The sequence below is a fragment of the Festucalex cinctus genome, chromosome 6 (assembly GCF_051991245.1).
Source record: "Festucalex cinctus isolate MCC-2025b chromosome 6, RoL_Fcin_1.0, whole genome shotgun sequence".
NCBI lineage: Eukaryota > Metazoa > Chordata > Actinopteri > Syngnathiformes > Syngnathidae > Festucalex > Festucalex cinctus.
Window position 1 is genome coordinate 21,626,115 of NC_135416.1, and position 24,706 is coordinate 21,650,820.

General features: G+C 39.0%; 1 protein-coding gene across 1 annotated transcript in view; it reads left to right on the forward strand.

Moving 5' to 3' along the window:
• Nucleotides 1-24,651, forward strand: part of LOC144021321 (complement C3-like) — a 29,802-nt gene extending 5,151 nt beyond the window's left edge. The window contains exons 9-43 of the mRNA XM_077525511.1: nucleotides 22-145; nucleotides 1,193-1,308; nucleotides 3,228-3,380; nucleotides 4,888-4,987; nucleotides 5,072-5,166; nucleotides 5,237-5,428; nucleotides 5,518-5,673; nucleotides 5,897-6,026; nucleotides 8,899-8,967; nucleotides 9,154-9,348; nucleotides 9,429-9,549; nucleotides 10,778-10,866; nucleotides 10,990-11,129; nucleotides 11,278-11,490; nucleotides 14,583-14,646; nucleotides 14,757-14,846; nucleotides 14,985-15,191; nucleotides 15,295-15,373; nucleotides 16,326-16,485; nucleotides 16,577-16,672; nucleotides 17,370-17,520; nucleotides 17,720-17,805; nucleotides 19,060-19,137; nucleotides 19,214-19,369; nucleotides 19,466-19,528; nucleotides 19,868-19,949; nucleotides 20,066-20,114; nucleotides 20,251-20,341; nucleotides 20,416-20,505; nucleotides 20,592-20,694; nucleotides 22,490-22,579; nucleotides 22,953-23,045; nucleotides 23,122-23,205; nucleotides 24,144-24,288; nucleotides 24,401-24,651. Of these exons, the coding sequence (XP_077381637.1) occupies nucleotides 22-145; nucleotides 1,193-1,308; nucleotides 3,228-3,380; nucleotides 4,888-4,987; nucleotides 5,072-5,166; nucleotides 5,237-5,428; nucleotides 5,518-5,673; nucleotides 5,897-6,026; nucleotides 8,899-8,967; nucleotides 9,154-9,348; nucleotides 9,429-9,549; nucleotides 10,778-10,866; nucleotides 10,990-11,129; nucleotides 11,278-11,490; nucleotides 14,583-14,646; nucleotides 14,757-14,846; nucleotides 14,985-15,191; nucleotides 15,295-15,373; nucleotides 16,326-16,485; nucleotides 16,577-16,672; nucleotides 17,370-17,520; nucleotides 17,720-17,805; nucleotides 19,060-19,137; nucleotides 19,214-19,369; nucleotides 19,466-19,528; nucleotides 19,868-19,949; nucleotides 20,066-20,114; nucleotides 20,251-20,341; nucleotides 20,416-20,505; nucleotides 20,592-20,694; nucleotides 22,490-22,579; nucleotides 22,953-23,045; nucleotides 23,122-23,205; nucleotides 24,144-24,288; nucleotides 24,401-24,542 (4,092 nt within the window). The 3' untranslated portion in view covers nucleotides 24,543-24,651. The remainder of the gene's footprint in view (nucleotides 1-21; nucleotides 146-1,192; nucleotides 1,309-3,227; nucleotides 3,381-4,887; nucleotides 4,988-5,071; nucleotides 5,167-5,236; nucleotides 5,429-5,517; nucleotides 5,674-5,896; nucleotides 6,027-8,898; nucleotides 8,968-9,153; nucleotides 9,349-9,428; nucleotides 9,550-10,777; nucleotides 10,867-10,989; nucleotides 11,130-11,277; nucleotides 11,491-14,582; nucleotides 14,647-14,756; nucleotides 14,847-14,984; nucleotides 15,192-15,294; nucleotides 15,374-16,325; nucleotides 16,486-16,576; nucleotides 16,673-17,369; nucleotides 17,521-17,719; nucleotides 17,806-19,059; nucleotides 19,138-19,213; nucleotides 19,370-19,465; nucleotides 19,529-19,867; nucleotides 19,950-20,065; nucleotides 20,115-20,250; nucleotides 20,342-20,415; nucleotides 20,506-20,591; nucleotides 20,695-22,489; nucleotides 22,580-22,952; nucleotides 23,046-23,121; nucleotides 23,206-24,143; nucleotides 24,289-24,400) is intronic.
• The last annotated feature ends 55 nt before the right edge of the window (nucleotides 24,652-24,706 follow it).

Consider the following 24,706-nt stretch of genomic DNA (forward strand, 5'->3'; position numbering starts at 1 on the left):
CTTTGTGTTTTGGACTTTTAGATCGAGAATGGCCGTGGAGTGGCCACACTCAAGAAAGCGCATGTCATCACACCAAAAGTCCCAAACCTTGATACACTGGTGGGAAGTCACATATTTGTGTCTGCCAGCGTATTGACGCTGAGTGGTAAGAAAATGTTCTGAATGATTGATTTGATTGCTACTGCGATTGGCTGGCAACCAGTTCAGGGTGTACCCCGCCTACTGCCCAAAGCCTGCTGGGATAGGCTCCAGCACCCCCGCGATCCTTGTGAGGAGTAAGTGATCACTGAAAATTGATAGATTGATTGAGTTGTCATATATGAATTATCGATGTAACGTTATCCAAACTTTACGATACGATAAATATCACGATATGAACCTCACAATATGATCATTTTCACGATATTGTGGGGAGGTTAGCAAAAAAAAAAAAAAAAAGCACGATATTGTAAAAAACGAACAAACAAAAAGCTCATAATGTAAAATAAAAATAACAGCAGTGACAAAGAATAACTAGGCCATGCCATTTTCATGTGCTTCGATTGGCTCAGCAGTGCAAAAGTATCATTAGTTCACAATGACTACATTTACATAAAGTCAATATTAGGGTTAAGGTCGGAATTCCGGTTTCTGAAACATTCGAGATAACCCGTTTACGTGTGGCGGACAGAGTTACTCCCGTATACATGGTCATTGTGCTCGATTGGAATAGCTCGTTTGTATGTGCAACGAACGGGCAATGTCATTACGCAAATTGGGAATAACCCAGGGGTCTTAGTCAGGTCTTTAAAAACCCCAATAAGAGCAGATTGCGCATGTTTACATGGCCTTCCAAAACCCGAACAGTGACAAGATTCAGGTTTTTAAAGGGTATATTGCCTCCATATAAACGTAGTCAAAGCTGTGCTCGACTGAAACAGACAAAAAAAAAAAGTGATTTGACAGAGATGTTGAAAAATATTTGATGATATGACTGATTTAATGGAGTGATAATCACCGCAGTAGCTAAAACATTCGTAATTAAAATTAAATGCACTGATGTGCTAGAACTGGACAAATGGAATCTAACCTCGTCTATTTAACAGATGTGCTACTTTTAAGAATGACACCAATTCTGCTGCCACAAATAATAATTAATTACAATTACAGTGGTTTTAAAATGCATTGTCATGCAAGTTCAATTTGTTTACAGGTAGTGAAATGGTGGAAGCCGAGTTGAGAGGCATCAAGATTGTCACATCTCCATACACCATCCAATTCACGAAGACACCCAAATATTACAAACCTGGAATGTCCTTTGATGTTACGGTAAGGAGCATACATACGTACGTATATGCTTACAATAAAACAAGAAGAAAGAAAATTCCAAATAATTTTGACGGCTTCTAAAAGGTGGGATTTATATTATAAACCATTATTGTACAGGGGGCTTATTAAGAAACAAAACAAAAAAAAAAACTTTCACATTGTTTAACGTTTACCAGTACCTACGCCAGGGGTGCCCAACCTTTTTTGACCCAAGATCTACTTTTCAACTCGCCAAGCTCCAAAGATCTACCACTTAAGTGTCAACATCGCAAACTCTCACACATCTTTTCCAGCCTGCTGTGTAACCTCACAACACTTTTTTGTGTTGTTTTACACGCCACTAGACATTCGATAACGCTCTTATGATCTCACTCATGCAACACACACTTGGTAAACTCCATAATGAATAATAACCATAACTGACCTTAATATGAAAGAAACTGGAGGGGGGGACAGATACAAGACAAGTGTAGCGCTGAGTTTTTAAAAAAAGGAAATCACTTTCTACCTTAGTGGGAGACTTGACACTGGGAGGAGGCAGCTAGCTTCTCGCAATCAGGAGTCGAGGTGCTGGTTGCAAGGCGTAGGCAGGCAACAAGGTGGTGATTGGTCATTACTAAGCCGTACTTGGACTTGATGATTTTCATGTGTGAGAATGCAGACTCGCACAGGTAAGTTGATCCAAAAAGAGCTGTCAGGTTCAAGGCACATCTTCTAAGGTTGGGATACTTCTCCTCCACCAGCAGTTTCCAGAACTTGACATGCTCTCCAGGTTGAGCAAATATTGATCTGGCTTTCATCTCAATGTCATTTTGCAAGGTCAGAATCTCATCCTCAAGTGCAGAGATTTCCATGTCAAAAAGTGTTTTCACTTTGGCAGCAATGTCGCCAACATCAATATTTTTAGCAAATGGAAAACACATATAGCTGGCTATAGGCTCCTTAACAATTTCTCCGTCTCTGAATGGCTTCTTGTGTTTAGCAAGAACGTGACTTATGCGATAGGAAGCAATAGTTGCCGCTTGTTCTTCGGTTTTGTGAAAACTGCTTGCTTTACTACAAGCTGTGCTTTCAAATCCCGCACTTTTGCAGTGCTTAATGCGGTTTTGGTCGGTACTTCCTTGTCGTAGCTCCCGTGTAGTTTTAAAGTGCCGCTTCAGATTTCCTTTCTTCGCCAACGCCACTGTTCCCTTGCAGATTAAACAGACGGGTTTTGAATTATAATAAACAAAAAATAATCTTCCTGCCACTCTGGGTGAAAATGATATGTTTTGGCTCGTTTTACCGCCATTTTAGTGCGTCATGTAAGTGCTCTGTTGTGCCTGGCTGCTAGCTGCTAATGCTGACCGCTACCCACTTCCGTCAAGCACGTCGCCAGTGCGCAGGGGCCGGTGCAGCACTTCTGGGTTACATATATTTGTTTTTTGTTTTTAAATACTCTTTTGACTGAATGTGTAATATGGTCCGCACAGGCAGTTCTTACAAAAAATAAATAATAATAAAAATAATCGCTCTCTCTCTCTCTCTCTCTCTCTCTCTCTCTCTCTCTCTCTCTCTCTCTCTCTCTCTCTCTCTCTCTCTCTCTCTCTCTCTCTCTCTCTCCTCTCCTCTCCTCTCCTCTCCTCTCCTCTCCTCTCCTCTCCTCTCCTCTCCTCTCCTCTCCTCTCCTCCTCCCCTCCCCTCCCCCTCCCCTCCCCTCCCCTCCCCTCCCCTCCCCGCGGTCGACTTGCGATCAGTCCGTGGACTACCAGTCGATCGCGATCGACTGGTTGGGCACTCCTGACCTACGCATTACCTGATAACACTGGTGTGTGTCATCATGGGATTTTACTGTAAATCTTGTTTTACGGTAATAATATAGAATGAAAAACAGTTGAATGTTTGCTGACGAATCATTTTTTTTGTGTCTTGGGAGGCAGCTTAAAGTTGTGAATCCTGATGAAACTCCAGCACGAGCTATTCCTGTGGTGGTGAACCCAGGCGAGGTGGGCGGCTTCACCTCAGACAACGGCATTGCCAAGCTCACTGTCAATACAGTTGCAAGGAATCCAAATTCCGAGTTGAAGATCACTGTAAGTCTCTTTACGGTTTTGTGTGTGGGTGGTCAGAGCGAAGGACATGGACAATACATTTTGAACATCTGTCATTCGGCAATCGTCAAAATTCGGAACACACTTTGCATCGTTGTCAGTCCGTCAATATTTCAAGACAAACCGTCAATCCGTCATGTGTCGATTGCTCAGCAAAATGAGGGTCCGTCAATGTTTCTGCCATTCGAAGTGTGTATCCGAAAATGCTCCGTCATCGTCAACCCGTCACCAAAACGGGACGTCCGTCATTGACGGTTTGCCAAATTTATGGACGGATTGATGATTATTTTGACGCAAGAAAACCCCCCTCCGTCAAGTGCTCAACTGTTTTCTGGGTTTGGTCAGTAAACATGATTGGTCGATACCTACTTCCTCACCACAGGTGATGTTATCATCAGTCAACAGCAAGTAGAAAAATTACTTTTTAAAAGGTACTAATTGTACATGAAAAATAATTAAGTTACCACATTTGTTATAGACAAAACATTAACTCATTCACTCCCAACCATTTTCACTTAAGTGTTTTCCTGGATTTGGACTGATTTTTCAAGGCCCGCGAAATATTATGTTCTATTGCTATAAAAATATGGAACATACCAAAAGAGGGATTAAAGTCTCTTCTTTTATCAGGGAAAAAAAAGTATATTCCTATCTGTTTCCGCTGTGCAGCAATTAGCAATAGAACATAGCTAAGTTTAATCGTTTTTCACAATTCTGCTTAGAACTGTGGGGAAATCAGCTTTTTTTTTTTTTAACATGGCCTGGTTGATCTCTTATACTCTGCTGCCACTCAACCATTTTCTGCAGTAGAGAGACTGCATCAAAGCCTTCTCTATGCTCTGGCATAAAAAAACAAACAAACAACAACAACAACAAAAAGTATAAGTACGTCTTTGGGACACTTAAAACATTTAAATTATGACGTATTTATACGTTTTTGGGAGCTAATGAGTAAACTTTTTACTGCTGAAAATGGCTCAATGAGTCAAGTATCCCTTTAAGTAAGCTTTGAAGAAAAAAGTAGAAGCAGAAGTAATTGTGATTAATCGCGATTTATCACGATTAATTACAGAAAATTGTGCGATTGATTAGTTAAAATATTTTAATCGTTTGACAGCACTTAGAAAAAAATTAACTTATTCGACATACATTAGCATCTGCATGGATGAATAGTATATCAATGCTGTATAAAGGCTGGCGCTTGACTCTGGATAGAGGACGTAAGGCTCCCCAATAAGTTCTTCCAAACTCTCTGTTTCATGGAGCAGCCGACTTGGGACAATGGTATGAAAAGGGCGTGACACCTGCACCGGGAGATGTGGGGTTTTAGTGAACCAGGCCACCAAAATAACTAATTTAACAACAACAAAAATACATTGCCATTTTGCCGAAGACAATATGTAGTTAACTGTAGAAGGGATTCAAATAGTGTGATGTGGGTCCTTTAAAAAGATTCACCAGTCTGCTTGTCTGTGTTGTTCTTCAACAGGCACGGACCAATGACCCTAAAATTAGCAGAGACAGGCAAGCAGTTGCTGAAATGGAAGCCTTACCATATGATACCAAAAGCAACAACTACATTCACATCGGTAAATGGATGCGTTATCATGATTCCTTGTACTACAGTGCAGAAGCTATTTCAGTTTGTCATCTTGAAAGTGTGACTTTTGCAGGTGTGGACACAGCTGAACTGGATTTGGGAGACAACCTGAAAATCAACCTCAATCTAAACAAGGCGCCAGCTCAAGATACTGACATCACATACTTGGTGAGAGGTGTTTCATGTGGGTGTGTGTTTGTCATTTTGAAACCTGAATGCCTGACGTTTGTCTCTAAAGGTCATTGGCAGGGGACAACTGGCCAAATATGGTCGTCACAGGACGATAGGCCAAGCTTTGATCTCCCTCATTATTCCCATCAACAAAGATATGCTCCCATCATTCCGTATCGTAGCTTACTACCGTCCAGATAACAGCGAGGTGGTGTCAGACTCCGTTTGGGTGGATGTCAAGGACTCCTGCATGGGCTCGGTAAAATGACCCAAAATCGTGAAGTTCAAAGATTGATTTGCTGATTTTATGAATTGAAAACACAGATATGTTTCTCCTCGTTTATTTAGCTCAAACTGGAATCATCAAGACCGGTGCCATCATATGAACCTCGCAAGATGTTTGGACTAAAGGTCACTGGAGACCCCGAGTCCACTGTGGGCCTGGTGGCTGTTGACAAAGGGGTTTTTGTTCTGAACAAGAAGCATCGTCTGACTCAGAAAAAGGCAAACACGTTTGACTTCTTTGTTTGGTGCCCATTTGGATCAATATGCATCCAGATGAAAATTAATTTTGTACAGTAACTGATCATTTTCATAGTTTCAGGGAAATAATAATTGAGGCAACAACCATACAAATACTGTACAAAGTAGCAAATGTTAGTAGGTGATTTGTTAGATAATTTTAGGGCTACATGTATATATAATTTGACTGGTTATTGCTTAACAGGTGTGGGAAACTGTGGAGAAGCACGACCCAGGTTGCACACCAGGTGGAGGCAAGAATGGAATGGGCGTGTTCTATGACGCTGGGCTGGTTTTTGAGAGCAGCGCTGGACAAGGAACACCTTACCGACAAGGTGACAGATTCTCTCTAATGTGCTCACACTCACTTTTGGCAGCTCACTCGTCATTAGCGTGTTTCAGAACACACCTAGGATGAGAGACGGGGATTTGAGTGTGACAAGATTTCTTATGTTCGGTTTTCATAAAACAAAATTTCTCTCCAAACATTTTTTTGATTGGCCTCACTTAGAAGGAAGAAATATGGCAATACAATATGCAAAATAGTGAAGTAAAACTGCAATAGAAGAAGTTACGGTCACAAAAATGAAAATCCGTGGTAGACTAAATCTGCAATAACGAAACCGTGAGCGAGGGAACACTATTACTTATTTATGGAATTAGAATCATGCTAAAACCCCATAAACACAAAAAACGTGATCTATGTACACAAAACCTGATCTATGTACACAAAACCTGATCTACGTGCACAAAACGTGATCTACGTACACAAAGAATCATATCTTCAATTACAACAACAAAAATCTGCAAAAAAAAGTGCAAAAAAATGTTTTGCGCACATAAAAAGCAATTCTACAATTACGGATAAAACTCACGTGACTTTTGGCAGTGACATTCTGCCGAGCAGTTTTACATGCCGAAAACCCAAGATCCACACGCGCAAAGCCAGTAAACTTTACACCAGGGGGCGCTGTTGAATCAGCGCCGTATTGAGAGAGAGTTTGGCCAACTCGTTGAAGAATGACTACGCTGTGATTGGTCAACTGCTGGTGCCAAAAAAAATTTTTTTGCACTTTAAAGATTTCTTTTGTTGTTGGAATTGAAGATATGCTTCTTTGTGTACGTATATCAGGTTTTGTGTATGTAGATCAAGTTTTGTGTACGTAGATCAGGTTTTGTGTACGTAGATCAGGTTTTGTGTACGTAGATCAGGTTTTGTGTACATTGATCACGTTCCGTGTACATAGATCATGTTGTTTGTGTTTACGGGGTTTTGGCATGATTCTAACTCCATACTTATTCGCTTCATGTGAATGGGGAAAAAATGGGCTTCGACAGAATGGGCTGTTTTCTAATCCAGGCAAAAAGGCAGATGCTTATAGCATGGTAAGCCACACCCACTTTCTGGAACGATAGAGAGTTGGTCTTGCCACTCGGCTGTTGAAAGCGATTTGAGCCCAGCTCAAAACGAAAAGTTTAATCAACTCTGTTTATTTTCTGTGAAGTATTCGTGAGCAACGTCACTCTTCAGCGCCGGAAGTCTATCGTCACACCAACCATCAAGTTTTTACCACAACAACAACACAAGTCATTCACTACTGTCTGTCTTTGAGTAGTCATGTTGAATTTACTCCACATCCGCCCACCGCTACTGTTTACTCACTGACTTACATATGAAAAGTTGTATTTCATACCTATGTCCGTGTGTTTACTACTCTTCCACACATACACCTTTATGACATCACATTCGCTCTTCACCGATTGGATCTTTTCTTAATATTTTCCCCACTGTCAGCTTCAGTGGGGGTGTTGAGGACACAAATGCAGGGAGCAGGGAGGCGAAGCAGGCTTGTGGATGTTGAGAACAAAAAGGGACTTTATTTCCAAAAACATAAACTAAGAGGCAAGGAAGGGACAAGGAATAAATTGTCATGAACAGAAGACCAAAACTCGGAAGCAAAGTAACAAACAAAACATATTGGACTAGCTCAAAGAGAATGACAGACTTAGTGACACAAACAAACGATCCAACAAAGAGTGCAGGGAAGGAGGGAACTAAATAGGAGCAGACTAATTAGACAAATGACAAACTCCTGGACATGACACAAGGGGCAGGTGGTGCTGATTGGAAGACGAGAGGATTGGGATGATGAGTTCAATGACAAGACTAAACTAAGATCAAACCAAAACCAAACCAAACACAGATGACAAAACAAAACCCAAACCATAAAACCCGCCTCAGAAATGCGCTTGAAGCTGACAGCTGGTTACGGTCTGGTTTCCAGACTAAGGTGCTTAAGCATTACTGTGAGTCTACTTGTCAATAGACGAGCACAAGGAATTTGAAATGCTAGTTTGCCTTACAGGCAAGTACATTGAGCGTTTAATCAAAAACAAATTAAATCTTGAAACATGCCAGAAACATTTAAAAAAGAAAGCTGTTAAAAAAAATAGGATGCCCCTTATTATTATTATTATTATTATTATTATTATTATTATTATTGTTATTATTAATTTATTTATTTACTTACTGTAATTGCTGTACTATAAGGCGCACCCGATTATAAGCCGCACCCAGTACATTTCTAAAGGAAAATGCATTTTGTCCAAACATAAGCCGCACCTGACTATAAGCCGCATGTGCCCACATTGAAACATGAGATATTTACAAAGAAAGACGGTACACAGAAAGCGTCTTCAAAGGTTTAATAATAATATACCTTAGCTTTTCTTTCCAAACAGTGCCTGTGACGCGGTAGTATCACAGCAACAATACGGTAGTAACTAACAGGGCTGCTTAAAAATAACATACCGGTAAAAGTCACTTAGACTGAGACTGCTTGTATTTTACATGATGAGGGTTTGTTGATGCTCATTTTAGTCATGCACAAAGCGCCAAGTTACATTCAACTTGTGTCTTCCTCCACACATATATTCCACCTGTCTCACTCTTACCTTTTCTGCTCGAGCGCCCCTGGCGGCCGTCAGAAAAAATACATATATAAGCCACATCATTGTATAAGCCGCAGGGTTGAAAGCGTGTGAAAAAAGTCGCGCCTTATAGTCCGGCAATTACGGTATTTATTTATTTATAAAAGTTGAATATTTTCTCCTAATTGCCTAACAATGCAGAAAACCAACATTTAACCAAGAGAGCTCATCTATATCTGGGTAGGTTTTTATGATTAAACTGTACTCCATTTCCAGAGCTGAAATGCCCATCGCCCAGCAGAAAGAAACGAGCTGCAACTCTGTTAGAGGTTACTGCAACTTTAGGTAAGGCTATTACTACACTTGTAGTCAATGCATGCTGAACAAGTGCAAAAAATAAATAAATTAAAAAAAATAAAATAAAAAGTGTGGGGGGGGGGGGGGGGGGGGGGCGGCACTGGTATCAGCTATCATAACATCAAGCTATTGACTGTGGCCTCTGGTCTTTCTCTTTTCGTTTTTTTTTTTCAGAGGGTAAATATCACGGGCTACAGAGGGAGTGCTGTTTGGATGGCATGGCGGAAACTCGTCTCTCATACACTTGTAAACTACGCAGCGAGTACATTACTGCTGGTCCACAGTGTGTCGAGGCTTTCCTGTATTGCTGCTTGGAGCTGGAAAGCCAACGAGCTGATATGAAGCACGACACCCTTAAAATAGCTCGGAGTAAGAGATGAACACAATGAACATTATGCATAGCCCGCTGAAATCATTTTCTCACATGACTCTTTAAATCTCTTTTTAAGGTCAGAAAAACGACCATGTTTACTTGGACAACATTGAAATTGTTACCCGCACAAATTTCCCTGAAAGCTGGCTTTGGTCTGATATCGAATTGCCTGCTTGCCCGCGACAAACGCCTAACTGGTAAAGAAACTGGTCTATACTTTATATGTATACTTTCAACTAGGGGTGTGCTCAAAAAATCGATACGGCAATATATCGTTGCGAGCCTCATTACAGTACACGTATCGATACGCAGGCACCTGAATCGATATTGCTCGTTAACGTTAAATAGGCAGTTGCCTTTGCAGCTTGCATTGTACCTATAAAAAAAAAAACAGCAGCGTCTTTGAAGTTAATTGCCTTCAATTAATGCAAAAATAGATCACCAGTGATTGGACACTGTCTTGCTAAGAAAAATGAAAGCAGAATATCAACATTTGTTTATTTATAAACTTAACAATGGCAAGTGTCTCAATGTACCAATTTTCCTATATTTTGTTTAAAAAAAAAAGGAAAAGAAAATGTGAAAAAAATGCTATTTCCCCAAATATTTCAAATAAGCCCATTTTAGAGCTGTAATTTTAATACTTTGATATTTTTGCTCATATTGACTCATGCCTATTAATAAATTTTCCTGGTGTGTCTGTGAAAAATGCTCCTTGCTCTGTAATGCGTACACATTTAGACCAGGCATGCTGCTTGGTGGTAAACCAGAGGAGCTACTAACAAAAACATTTTTGTCATCCAGCATGATAAACCTATCCTTTAGGTATACATATGACGGTTATTATAAAATGCAAGTAAATTAATGTCAAATATCGGGATACGTATCGCCTTGAAGATCATGGGATACATATGTATCGCGATACGTATCATATCGTGACCCCTGTATCGTGATATGTATTGTGAGGTTGGAGGCAAAACCCAGCCCTACTTTCAACATATACTAATGAGGGCTCTGTAGGTTCAACTGCATATTAAAAATAAGATCCAATACAAGAACTGTGTATAAAAAAACAAAAAAACAAAAAAACTCTGTTGACTGCCAAAGACGTTTCATGATGATTAGTAAAATTCCAATGAATGGAATGCGATCTTTCATTTCGTAGCCACATTGTATATGTTGTAAAGGCAAACAATATTCTTTTTGCCTTGAAAGATGGGTTAAAATGCTCAAAAGCGGCTGGCACTGTGGATTTTTTTGTTTTGTTTTTATAACGCCTGGCAGTCAAAGAGTTAATTTACACCATCAGAGTTGTTCATAACCTTTGGCCTTAGTTTGTTATAAGTTAGTGAAGTACATTTGTTTTCCATATAAAAATGAGATATACATATATTCTGTACAAAATTATGAAATGTTTTGTTTCAGTGACACCACAACGCATTTGAGTTATATTCCCATGCAAGACTCCATAACAACATGGCAGTTCATTGGTATTAGTCTATCCAAAACTCATGGTGAGGAGCCACTAATTTCAAATTCTCCTTAAAACCGAAAGCTGCTTCTACTGTAAAATGTCCTGCTAGCTCTGAATGGTGCTTCCTATTTACCCCTTTTTTCCACTTTGTGCTATCTTGTAGGAATCTGTGTCAGTGAACCTTTAGAGGTGATAGTAAGGAAGGATTTCTTCATTGACCTCAAGCTTCCTTATTCGGCTGTGCGTGGCGAGCAGATTGAAATCAAAGCAATCCTCCACAACTACAGCCCTGACGAACACACAGTAAGTCTGCGTGCGTGTGGTCACGCTGCCGTTTCAGAAGATGAAGCCATATTTAAAATCACAGACATTCAGTTCTTGGCTGTAACAATGTGTGGACACCATAAAACTCGACCATCCTTCAGTTTCCTTCTCCATCTTTGTGTTTGAGGTTCGTGTGGATCTGTTTGAGACCCCGCATGTGTGCAGTGCTGCCTCAAAGCGCACAAAGTTCAGCCAGGAAGTTGAAATTGGGGCCGAAACTACGCTAGCTCTACCCTTTATCATCATTCCCATGGATAAAGGAACGTTTGGCATCGAGGTCAAAGCAGCCGTGAAAGGCTCACATCTCTCTGACGGAATCATGAAGCAGCTCAAAGTGGTGGTAAGAGAATATTTCAGAGCAGCTAGTGGGGCTAGCTAAAAAAAGTCGACCAACTCAATTGTGCCAAACACAAAAATAGGCCGACACTGGGTCAACATAAAAATGCTTTTATAGCACCAGCCAGAAGCAATCTTTTGTGTTATTGCACAGACTAGAGCTGTTTCCAAATGTGCACACTATTGCATATATGGTGCACTATCAAGGACTCACACCATTTTGTAAGGGTGTCCAAATGTCCAAAAGAAAAAATGTAGTGCACTCAAAATTACCCACAATGCACTTGGAAAAGTAGTGAACCTCGATGGTCACTTAACCGGTCAATATAGACCACAATGCAATGCGAGAACGAAAGAGAATCAAAGTGATACATTAACTATATAGGTGTTCCCTCGTTTTCCGCTGGGGTTAGGTTCCAAAAAATACCCGCAATAAATGAAATCCGCGAAGTAGTTAGCTTTATGTTTTACAACTCTTATAAATGTTTTAAGGCTCTAAAATCCCCGACCGCACAATTTATACACTTTTCTCATTGAGGCATTTACATGTTCTCACATTTCTCTCTTGTTCAAACATTGACAATGTTCAAACCTTCATAAATTTTATAAAATGGGTATATTACTGTAAAAAAATATGCAAAATTGCACTTAAAAAAAAATCCGCGATACAGCGAGACTGCGAAAAGTGAACCGCGTTATAGCGAGGGAAGACTGTACCTCGGAAATAGTTCATTTTAATATAAAAATATGTACAACAAAGGAAATAAAATACAGTTGTAAAATACTTTCTTCTTAATAAACAGTTGGAGATTTTAATGCACCAGTGCATTATGACAGGTACGTTGTCATGTGTTTTGCAACGTGGAGCAAATCATTAAGTAACAGACTGAATCACCAAACAGAATGGGGGAAATTAAAGTTAATTACTTGCATAGTGTGGGACTATATAGTAAATGAATGTTTAGGAGGTGGACCTTCGGACACAGCCTAAGATGTGTAAGGAGGGGCGATTTCTCGAGTAATCAATGGAATAATCGATAGGATAATCAATTGGAAAAACAATTGTTTCTGACAGTCCTAGTGACTAGTGAAATGTTCAAGCTCAAATTTTATTCATTTAGGTACAGATTACTAACCTTGCTCTGCAAGCTGAATTCTCACGACATTTATGAGTTCACAAACTCCCAAGAATCCATCTTATGCCGAGCCCGCATTTTTAGATGGTAAAGATGTTTGTACTTTTTTTTTTTTTTTTTTGCTTCCTACAACGATGATGACATTCACATTTGTTGCTGTGATTGGTCAAAACAAAAATTTGGTAAACGTGCACAGTTGGTTCATCGTCCAATCAGCTCGCAGTATTATACAAGATTTTCCCAAGCAAATCACAGTGGGGCAGTCCCAGGTTGATATTGTGGAGAAATTGGCTAATGCCAAGTTAACAGATGACACTGTTCATGAAGAAAAAAAAAGTCAAACATAATTGATTATTATTTAGTATTTAAAGATGCTTAGGGAAAAGGGTTATCTACTCAGGCACTTTAAAGTCCTTGTAAAGTTAAAAGGATATTTTACTTATTTAGCCATTTTTGGCAGTCAAACAATATTTTGCTTTTAATAAATTTGATATTTTCATTATTTTTTATGTACAAATTAGTACCTTTAAAAACACATTTTGCAACTTGCTGTCGACTGAAAATGACATCACAAGGGCTCAGGTCACCAATCACAGCTCAGCTTGTGAATGTCACATGACCAAACCTAGAAAATAGGTGAGCTGTGATTGGTTACCTGAGCTCTTGTGATGTCATTTTCAGTCGACAGCAAGTTGCAAAATGTGTTTTTAAAGGTACTAATTGTACATGAAAAATAATAAAAGTATCAAATTAATTATAGCCAAAATATTAATTTTTAATTTTTAATTGCTATAATGGGCTAAATAAGTGAAGTATCCCTTTAAAGGCAATGTCTAAAATTGACACACCATAGACGGGCATGTTGGTAACAAACGCGTCAAATGTACATATCACTACCGACACTGAAATTCTCCATTTCACATTATAGGGCACTCAATCAACGTACTTTCCCGGGTAGTCTGGTTTGTGGCATTCTAACTCATTGCTGAGCTGATATTGGGCTTTTTTTTTCTCTTGAAAACCTTTTGAATTTCAAATATATAGAGACAACTTATGCACCGAACAGACATATCAACATACAACGCCCATTAACACAACCCTAGGACCAAGAGAAAAAAAAACAAAACAAAAAAAACACAAAAATACAAAGATGACAGAAAGTGATAACATCCAGACAATAAATGAACATGTGCACTAAAATCTATTTTTTAAAAAGGCCTCAATAGTAATATGATCAGGATGAGGCGAGCATGGGACAGAGTGAACTTGAACTCTCCGTTTCCTGTGACACTCTAAAGCAGACCCGCAAGCTGGCTGTCAAGTCAGATTATGAACAAAATACAAAGAAGAGGAAAATGTCGATGTCAGTTGTCAGGTTCATCAATACTGACACTTTTATAATAATTTACACAAAAAGGAGAGAAAGACACCGTAATACCTTTTAACACACTAGCGGGGAGAGCAGAGGAGAACTGTGCCATACAATTCAACCCTATGCTTCCAAAACAGTCCCTCTGCACCCCCTCTTTTTATTAGGATTCCCTGACACTCAACATGCTAAGGGGAGGGGAAGCGAGCGCGATACCGCTTATCTTCTCCATCCAGGTTCTTCTTTGACGTTCGATCATGACATTGCAGAAAGTCAATAAACATCATGTTCCATGCAAAGCCACTTTCGATTGCCAACGGATGCGTAATTTTGGTCTCCAGATCTTCAAGAGCAGTTTTGCTCTCGCTGAAAACACTATATTTAATATGAATGATTATGAAACTTAGCAAATGTATGATAAAAACAATATAGTTAAATCAATCAAATCATCTCCTGCAAATCACACTTGTTAGTTAATTATTCTATCATTCAACAATTATTCTATCATCAGTAATCCAAACATACTCTAATATAAAATGTATGTAATATATGTTTCAATGTATGGTTTTATTTTTATTTTTACTTTTCCAGCCAGAAGGTGTCTTGACTAAGTTCCCCAAGATAATAGAACTTAACCCTGCTAAAAATGGAATAAGTAAGTTTCCACATTCTACTACACTCTGTGGCAAAAACATTGTGATTGTATAACGTTTTGATAATTTGGTGCTTAATCCTCACACGTGTGTGTGCGTCTGTACATTGTAGATGGTATACAAGAAGTCACTATCAACAGCCAAATTCCCAAGAAAGATGTGGTGCCCGGCACAGAATCTGTCACACAAATCTCTGTGATAGGTGAGATTTTTTGGTTGGATCCATTCATCTACAAAAATGTGCTGACACATGAAGAAAATATGTTGTACAACAAAATGTGCAACAACAATACAATACGTGTTGATGATTTTTAAACTATGTATATCTGTGAACATGTAGGTCGAGAACAAGTTAGTGGACTGGTGGAGAATGCCATTGCTGGGACATCAATGGGTAGTCTGATTCGACAGCCTAACGGCTGTGGCGAGCAAAACATGATCGGCATGACTCTGCCTGTAATTGCAACCATCTATTTGGACAAAACCAACCAGTGGGAATCTGTGGGCTTTAAGAAACGTGATGAAGCCCTACAACACATAAAGACTGGTAGGTTGACATTATATTGTTCAAGGACCAGGCATTAATTACAATAAGTACAAATCTTAATTACTATACAGTAATTAGTTAAAACGTCTGTTTTGGGGCACAGGCTACCAAAATCAGCTTCCTTACCGGAGGAAAGATGGTTCTTTTGCTGTGTGGACCAATCGGGGTAGCAGTAGCAGCTGGTGAGTGAAACAAATTAAAAAACAATATATCTGTCATTATTCTTTCAACAATAAAGTCAGGGGCATATTCACTAAGAATGCGCTGCGTCCGGTAATAGCGCGAAATATTGCACCACAACTGCACCTGCGCCCAGTTACCCACCTATTCACTAAGGATATTGCGCTAATCATATGCCGGCACAAACACGCCCACAAAACTGACAGCTTGGAGCAAATTTGCACCTGATTTACCACACATGACAATGGAGTAGCGTCAAGAACATGGTTGTTATAGTAACAGTTGCGAGAAAGATGACATTATCAGAAAGCGAGGTTGGACCGAGAGTAAGCGTTTAGAGCGCCATTAAGCTGTACAGAGCAGAGAGGACGACAACGACGTCATTCATTCATAAAGTACAAATTATTGGTGTGATCGTTTTTTAAAAATATATTTTCAGAAGTTGGCGTGGGCGTTCAGCATGCATCTGACATGTAAAAATGATCGTAAAATGCCTCCCCGCCATTGCCGATCAGCCCGGGTTATGTTATGTGTCCTACAAAGAAATTTCCCCCTCACTCTCTCTCTCTCTCTCGCTCTCTTCTCTCTGTGTGATCAGCAAAGTGACGTGCACTGTGCCACATGCACTGCTGTCATGATCCAAGGATCGAGGTTGCGGCAGGTTAATACATGCTTTCCAAAAACGTTACTTGCAAACCGTGTGGCTATTTGCACTGGCGTTAAGTGAATTAGACGCTGTATATCAATGAGTCTCATTTGCATTGGGGTGGGCATATTTTGCGTCAAATGAATGCAAATTACCTAATAAATAACACCAGCGCACCGTGACACAATCTGTTTGGCTGCACACTTAGTGACGGTGCAAAGGCGACGCAAACCTTTAGTGATTACGCCCACAGACTTTTGCGTATGCAAATGAATGGCACTTAAGTGGTGTCCCCTCTGATCCTTCAGGCTGACAGCCTATGTTGCCAAAGTGTTTGCCATGGCTCAACCGCTGGTGGCAGTGCAAAGAGATGTGATCTGCGATGCTGTCAAGTTTCTTATTCTCAATGCACAGCAACCTGATGGCATGTTTAGGGAAGTAGGCAACCTGATTCACGGCGAGATGAATGTAAGGGCAATCGTTTTTTCCATTGCTGTGAATTGATCTTTTTCCCAACGATTCTACGTAGCTTTATCTTCTATTTTGTGTGTGTGTGTAGGGTGACGTGAAGGGTGCAGACACAGATGCCTCTATGACGGCCTTCAATCTCATTACAATGCAGGAGTCAAGAGCACTCTGTTCTGCCACTGTTAATGTGAGTACTGAACCCAATTTACTTGGCAAAATCTTTTAACTACTGGGCTCAGAAAGTGACTCCAAAAATGTAATGGACACAAAAATGTCGCGTCACATTTTAATCCCCATCTTCGTTATAAGGATAATCCTTTATTGACCTAATATAGGGAAAAGGTCACCAACCATATTGAAATTAAGAGCTAATTCTTGGGTCCTGATTAATACAAAGGGCTACCAGTTTGATACAAACTTCTGAAATAGATTTGCTCAAATTATTATTAGTAGCCCTTTCAAACCCGCATTTTTTCTTCCTTCTGGGCATTTTTTATTTATTTATTTATTTTGTGCTATTTTGGACTCTTTTCCCACATAAGAACTACCGGTAGCCTACATGGATTTTATTAATGGGGTTATCCCATGTTTTTAGTTGTTATAGACGCCATGATAATATGGCTGTTAACGTGTTGTTAACTTACCAAGCTTATATGCAACATTTTTAACATGAACATTATGCAAATCAACTTGCGATTGTGATTGGTTAGTTAAGATCCAATCATGAGCCAGAAGTGTTGACATCATCCAAATTATGCATTTTATGCTAACCTAAATGAACTCACTGGTAACCCTTTTTGTATTACATTTTAGCTGAATCGTTTAACTCTAATATTGGTACTATGATCATCCCCCATCTGACTTTCTCCACTCTTTCTTTCCAGAGTTTGGAAGAAAGTGAAGATAAAGCTCTGTCTTACCTTGAAAAACGTCTGCCCAGCCTCACCAACCCTTATGCTGTAGCCATGACATCATATGCTTTAGCCAATAAGAAGAAGCTGAATAAGGAGATTCTCTACAAGTTCGCTTCCACAGGTGAATTCTAAAACAGTGTTTGTTTTAGTCTTTGCTATCTTATATTCAAAAGTAACTGGTTCTGGTATTGGATACACTATATATAATAAAAACAATAATTAATGACTATAATGAAATTGGATGTTTTATTGTATTCTAGATATGATAAAATATAAAAAGAAAAGAAAACTATTTTACAAATTCCATGTCTCCTTTGCAGAGCTGAACCATTGGCCTGTGCCGAGAGGATCTATTTATACACTGGAGGCAACAGCCTATGCTCTTCTGGCTTTGGTCAGAGTTGGGGTAAGTGAATTGGATTAATAGTGGCTACAGAAAAAAAAAGATTTCTGTGTGTTCGAGTTCGTGTTCGGACTGTGTTCAAGACTGATCTTGTCACCACAAATATGTCAAAAGCTATATAAAATGATAACGTACAGGTTTAACCATATTGTCCTGTACTATGATTTCCTGAATTCCACTTTTGACAGTACTGTAGTTAATAGGCATGGGACGAGACACCAATCCCGAGATTAGATGTCTCACGAGATTGAGTCCACGAGAACGAAATACTCAGAAAATTTGGAATAGAAAATAAATCCTAATATAAATTTTTCCGTTTTCAAAATGTTTTCTTTTTATTGAGCTGCACGTAAATTAATGACCTAGCTCTAAAGCGCAAATGTAAACATAAACAGAAGAGTCACTTTTGTTACAGGCGTATTTTTCAAACGCTCCAATAAGAGCACTTCTGGCTCAACAAAATAGGGACGGGAATTTAAAATATTTACAATTTTAATTCCATTTTCAATTGTGCTTAATTATTCGATTGATCAATTCTCTTATCGATACTTTTTCTTGTAAAAAAAAAAAAGGAAAAAAAAGGAGAATAAACAGGTAGATTAGCATCAACTTTGTTTGTCTTTTCCACATCCAGTGAAAAACTGTTACGATGACGATGGGTGGAGTGAGTGGGTGAGGGAGATGGACCCAATGGCGGAAAAACAGGGAGACAGACAGGGATGGCTATATAAGGAACTTTATTGTCAATGAATAAGTAAAAGATGGGATGGGACATGAGAGGACTGGGCACCAAAACTTGACTGGGAAAGGGGAAGCTGGTTGACATGACAGGACGGAACATGAGCAGACTGGTTGCCATGACTGGACTGAACGTGGGGCGACTTGGCTGGGACGTGGAGAGACTTGACTTGACTTGACTTGACTTGACTTGACTTGACCGCAAATGACACCAACACAGCACAACAGTACAAGACAAGACAATGCTCCCACAACCCGTGAATAAACACCACAGACTAAATAACCAACACGAACGAGACACTAACAAGACACACCTGGGAAACACAATAGGCTGAGGGCACTGATTGGTCACACATACTATGAAGGGAAGACACACAGGTGGACGAGGTTAACGATAACGAGACAAGGGAGACAAACCAGACAAAAGACAACATGAACACCCAAAATGTAACAAACACACAACCCCACCGACCCGAAACATGACAAAAACGTTTTTTTTTTCCCCATCTGTTCATAAAGGCCTATGAGGATGCCAGACCAGTGGTGAGTTGGTTCAAGAAACAGGGATTCGTGGGCGGAGGCTATGGATCAACGCAGGTGAGAAAAGATTTTACGGCCATAGTTGTGTTATCTGGGTTCAGCTGAAACATTTTCCCCATTTTCCTCTGTTTAGGCTACAATCATGGTGTATCAAGCTATATCGGAATACTGGGCTAATGCCAAAGAGCCAGACTACGATCTGAAAGTGGACATTGAGGCGCCGGGCAGAGCAAGACCACTCAAGTATAGCTTTAACAAGCAAAACCAACATGCCACAAGAACAGCTGACGTAAGAGTGCCTAATATCACATTAATTAAGCATTCCTACTACTGTACAAATTGGTTAATATATAACATATAATTTGTGTGCATTTTTAACCCTTAGATAAAGAGTATTAACCAAGATGTGAAAGTGATAGCCGAAGGTAGTGGAGAAGCAACATTTACAGTAAGTCAACCATGTTCTGGTAAGCTGTTGTTAACAGCTCCAGTATACTGCAGATTAAAAAAAATAAAAAATACAGTGATCATTTTTGGGGGATCACATTTGGGCCACTGTGATTGGCTGGTGACTGATTCATGGTTTAATCAGCCCCTTGTCCAAATTCATCTGGAATAGGTTCCAGCTCACCTGCAATGCTAGGGATAAGTTGTGTATTGTTTTTTTGTTTGTTTTTTTGTTTTGTTTTTTAAAGGGATGGATGGATGGATCTGTATATTGGAAAAAAGAATGCTTATCCCTTTAAAATGAGTTCCATCATATAATTATCTGTTGTCAATTTGACAGATGGTGTCGTTGTATTATGCCCTGCCCTCTGAAAAAGAAAGTGACTGTCAGAACTTTAACCTGTCGGTGCAACTTATCCCAGGTAATTTAAATACTTGACATTTTAAAAAAAATATTTCAGTATTTGTATTGTGCTCATCTGCCTGAATATTTGCATGAACACATGAATTTGCTCATCTATATATTATGTGTTCATAGAAAAAATTGATGAGGAAGAGAAGATATACAAGCTAAAAATCGAGTTCATGTAAGTACAATCAGAGCAATAAGGTTGGAACTTTGATCCTTGTCCTCCTCCCTTTGTCCCACTGAAAATATAACAATTAAAATTGGATTCTGTTTCCGTTTCTCGTGGAATAATGTGATGTATGGTGTCTGAACAGGTATCTGAACAAAGAGCGTGATGCATCCATGTCAATCTTGGACATTGGCTTGTTGACCGGATTCCGTGCTGACGAGAGAGACCTGAACTTGGTACGAGCCCTCACAGAAGAACCTTAATTGTTAAGAGAACTTGGGAAAGTTTCTTATTGTATATTTTCATGTAGCTGGCCAAAGGACATGCCGCCACCATTTCAAAGTACGAGATGAACACGGTCTTGTCAGAGAAGGGCTCTCTCATCATCTATCTGGACAAAGTAAGACGGACAGACATTTCTTCACCTTGCCTGACATTTCTATCCGTTTTGCTCATTTAGAGCTGCTTGACATTTGTTTCTTACAGGTCTCTCATAAGCGTCCTGAGGAAATCAGTTTTAGGATCATCCAGACCCTGAAAGTCGGCGTCTTACAACCGGCTGCTGTGTCTGTCTATGAATACTATGATCGTGAGTTACAAAGACACTTCTATAGTAGTAATAGTGCGGTCAAAGTTAAAGCATTAACTAATTAATTATAGGGATGTATAAGGGCAATATTGTGATATAGTGATATTAAAACTGCCACAATATCGTCGTCGTCATGTTCACAATATTTCAAAGGAACACGTCTGTTAATAAAGTCAGGTTAATTTCCATTTGTGCAGTTCTCGCACCCTCTAGTGGCTAGTTTATTAGTGTAATTTAATTTTCATTAGGGATGTTTTGGCCTTCTATGTTTAAAATATATGCTAATTGTCAGATGAAGGGGAACTTAATTTGCTTATGAAGCGATAAATGTGTGCTTGCATTAGGAAGTAAGAGCCTCACTGTTGTTATTAGAGGTTGTAGGTGGTTTATATGCATTGCTGTTATGTACAAAAGCACAATATTGTGCTTTTTTTTTTGTATGAGCTCTTTTTTTTTAACAATATTGTGATCTTTTGTGAATATCGCCAGCGCCCCCAGAATATCGTGATAATATCGTATCGTGACCTTCATATCGTGATAATATCGTATCGTGATGTTTGGATATCGTTACATCCCTAATTAATTAGTCACAAAAAGTTATTGCATTAATCACGTTTTAACACAGATCAATCACACTATTAATTCTGACCACATATGATCCTTTAGCTGATGGTGGATGGTTACGTTAAAGGTAGCACAGGTTGTGTTTGAGCAATAAACATAACTACCTGCATTAAAGTAAAGCATTTAATAAATGTTTGCAGCTGACATTCCAAATATTTGCTCATGTCAAAGTATTGGGGTAATTTTTCCCCCATTCTAAAAGATGTAAGTCATTAACTGATTAGAAAAAAAAGAGGTGGATGAGCTTGTGCAGTGGATCAAAAAATGTTGAAGAAGTCCTCATAACATTAAATGTTGAAAGAATTAATACATAAGAGGTGCTCATCAAATTTGGCGGGCAAAGAATGTTGATAAAAAGCCTTTAATTAAGCGATTAAATGTGATTCATCAAAATTCTAAGATGTAATAATGAATCTGATATAAAGTTTTCATCATTTGACAGCTCTTAATAATAATAATAAACAATAATAATAATAATAATAATAATAATAATAATAATAATAATGAATTTTATTTACGAAGCGCTTTTCAAAAGAACTCAAAGATGCTTTTCAGTTTAAGAGTCGGCAGACAGAATTAAAATACAATCAAACAGAGCAAGGAAGATAAACTTAAAAAGCAAAAGTCCATAAGTGGACTTTTAAAGGGAAGTGTAAGATGTAGATTAGGGTTGGAGTTTTATGGTGCTTCTGCTTCAGACTGTTCATATAGTTCTACTATAGATACTTTTTGTTGTTGTTGGTGTTGTTGTTTTTTTTGTTTTTGTTTTTTTTAAGGGGCGAAGAAATGTCGAGTTAATCAAATTTTTGAAGTGTGGTTTTTTTTATCCATTGACATCCAGAGACCCAGATGAACTTGAGAATTTGTGAGGTCACTTATAATCGCTGTTCTAGTTCATTTCACGTGTTTGTTCTCACGTTTATCTGCACCAAATTCAAGTGAGAATACTTTTGTGGACTCTGGCTTGTGCATTGGGAACAGAAGAAAGGCCTACCCCAAACCCTTTTCCACAAAGTTGGAGGCATAGACTTCTAAATCTGCTTTAGTAATTAAATAAGAAATGACTGAGTACATATACAGCAACTTGCTTACTGCACATTTCACAGATAAACAAGACAATAAAAACTAAAGATGTCTGTTAGATTAACACAAACTGCTTGTCTATTTGTAGAGAGACATTGTGTGAAATTCTACCATCCCCAGAGGAGAGCTGGTCAGCTGCTCAAACTCTGCACAAAGCATGAATGCACCTGTGCTGAAGGTAAGATGGAAGACTACTTCCTATTCACTCAGACTGTTTCAAGTGAAATACAGTAAGAAAAAACACAGCTTCCAAAACTGTACAGATTTACATTTGGTATTGAATTCTGGTAAAGTTGTTGCATTAAAACATTTTTGGAAAGTATTATTCACATACGCCATCTAACCATGAGCTACACGAGTGAACAGCAACAGTGACTGATTTAAAAAAAATAAAAAATCTCTTTAAATTGCCACCACTATATGAACAATATATTACATGTTACCAAGCAACTGTATGATCCTGCTGGACTGGACAAAAATAATTCTTGATTTCTAGCAGCACTAAAACATTTTGTCCACTCGAATAATCTCTTTTGTTCCCCCACACCCAGAGAACTGCAGTCTTCAAAAGAAGGGTCACATCGATAATGATTTGCGTGCTGAAAAGTCTTGTGAGAGTACCCAGACCAGCAAGATAGACTATGGTAAGATAATGTTCGGTATATGTGTTTCATTTGTCGTATTCGGTGATTAACTAATGTGTAACTTGCCTGTCTTCAGTGTACCGCATACAATTGGAAGAATTTAAAGATGGTCTGTCAACTGACATCTATGCTGCGCGGGTGACCAAAGTCATCAAAGAAGGTGGGATTTGATTTGTAATGACTTAAAATTTATTTTCTGTCTTGCGTATCGCTGGTGTCAGGAAGAATCCTAGTATCTCCATAACGATCACTTTGTAAGACACGACAACATAAAAAAGGATTTTTGTTGAGCCATGATGCATCATCAAAGAAAGCAAACCATTTTTAAAACAGTTAAAGCCCCACTAATTAACTTTTCAACCTTCAATTCATATTTTCATAATTCTGCTGATGCAACATTGACTTTCAGCTAGATTCATGAATTAAACCTTTGTCATGGCCGGAGGGGGTATGTATCATTTTTACTTTCTGTGATCAAATAAAAAATGATTATGCTAATGTTAGGTATCGGAATATGGTAATGAATAGCCATCAGCTTGTTCGCCATTCCACACTGACCCGATCAGCCCCACAACACTCAAAAGTTGTAGTGTGCGTTCTTGTTTATGAGTGCTTGTGACTGCATCGTGGGAAAGGAGGGAGGGGGGGAGCACAGCCGTTTGTAAGATCACAATTAACGTCTACTTAACATACTCGATAAACGTTACAGTGCTGTATGAAGAAAAAATAGAAAATAGCCACTGGCAACAAGGTAATTCAGTCTAACTGCGGGCACCTGGGACATCCGGATTTCAGGACACTATGCGCTGGTCATGGGAAATGTGGTCTTCATTCAAGGAAAAACAATGCCGCTTTAATCCACATGGTGCCGCCATAATCAACAAAAACTCAATCTTGCTTTGTACTGGTCAATACGTTGTAAAAATAAGACCGTGGGAGCTGGTCAATTGCAAAGATTTGTGGGAAAATGTGAAAATTGGACATAGGAGGTTTCAGCCTGATAAAATATATTATATAAAATATATTTTAGAGAACATTGATGCTCTCATGCTTCTTCCTTCAATGCATTTTCTTTCTTCTCCCATGCTGCCATTGCAGGAAATAAAGATAGGGGTGCCCAAGGCAAACTGCGCACATTCCTCAGTTATCCACACTGCAGGGATACTTTAGAATTGGACACAGGCAAATCCTATTTAATCATGGGCGCATCGAAAGATATTCACAGAGATGACGAGAGTAAAACGTGAGTCTCTGCATGTGTACTTTGTCAAGACCTGATTGACTGTTTTTGCATCAAGGCTGATTTTGTCAGGTGTACTTGAAACATTAAGTTGTTGTCACCCGCTTGTCTTCAGGTTCAACTATATTCTTGGAGAGAACACCTGGATCGAATACTGGCCTACACCTGCGGAGTGTCAAACCCCAAAGCACAGAGCTACTTGCTTAGGCATGGAGCTCCTGACAAGGAAATATGAAGGTTTTGGATGCGAGCAATAGTCAAAACAATGAAAACCTCTTTTTCACAATTTTCATCACGTAAATCCATTCCTTTGATGTCATGAAATGTTACACCACACTAATTGAAATAAAACAGTTACGAATCTCACTGTGTCTGTTTAACTTTGCAATGAATTAGAAATAGAAAGTCAGTGCAATCAGTG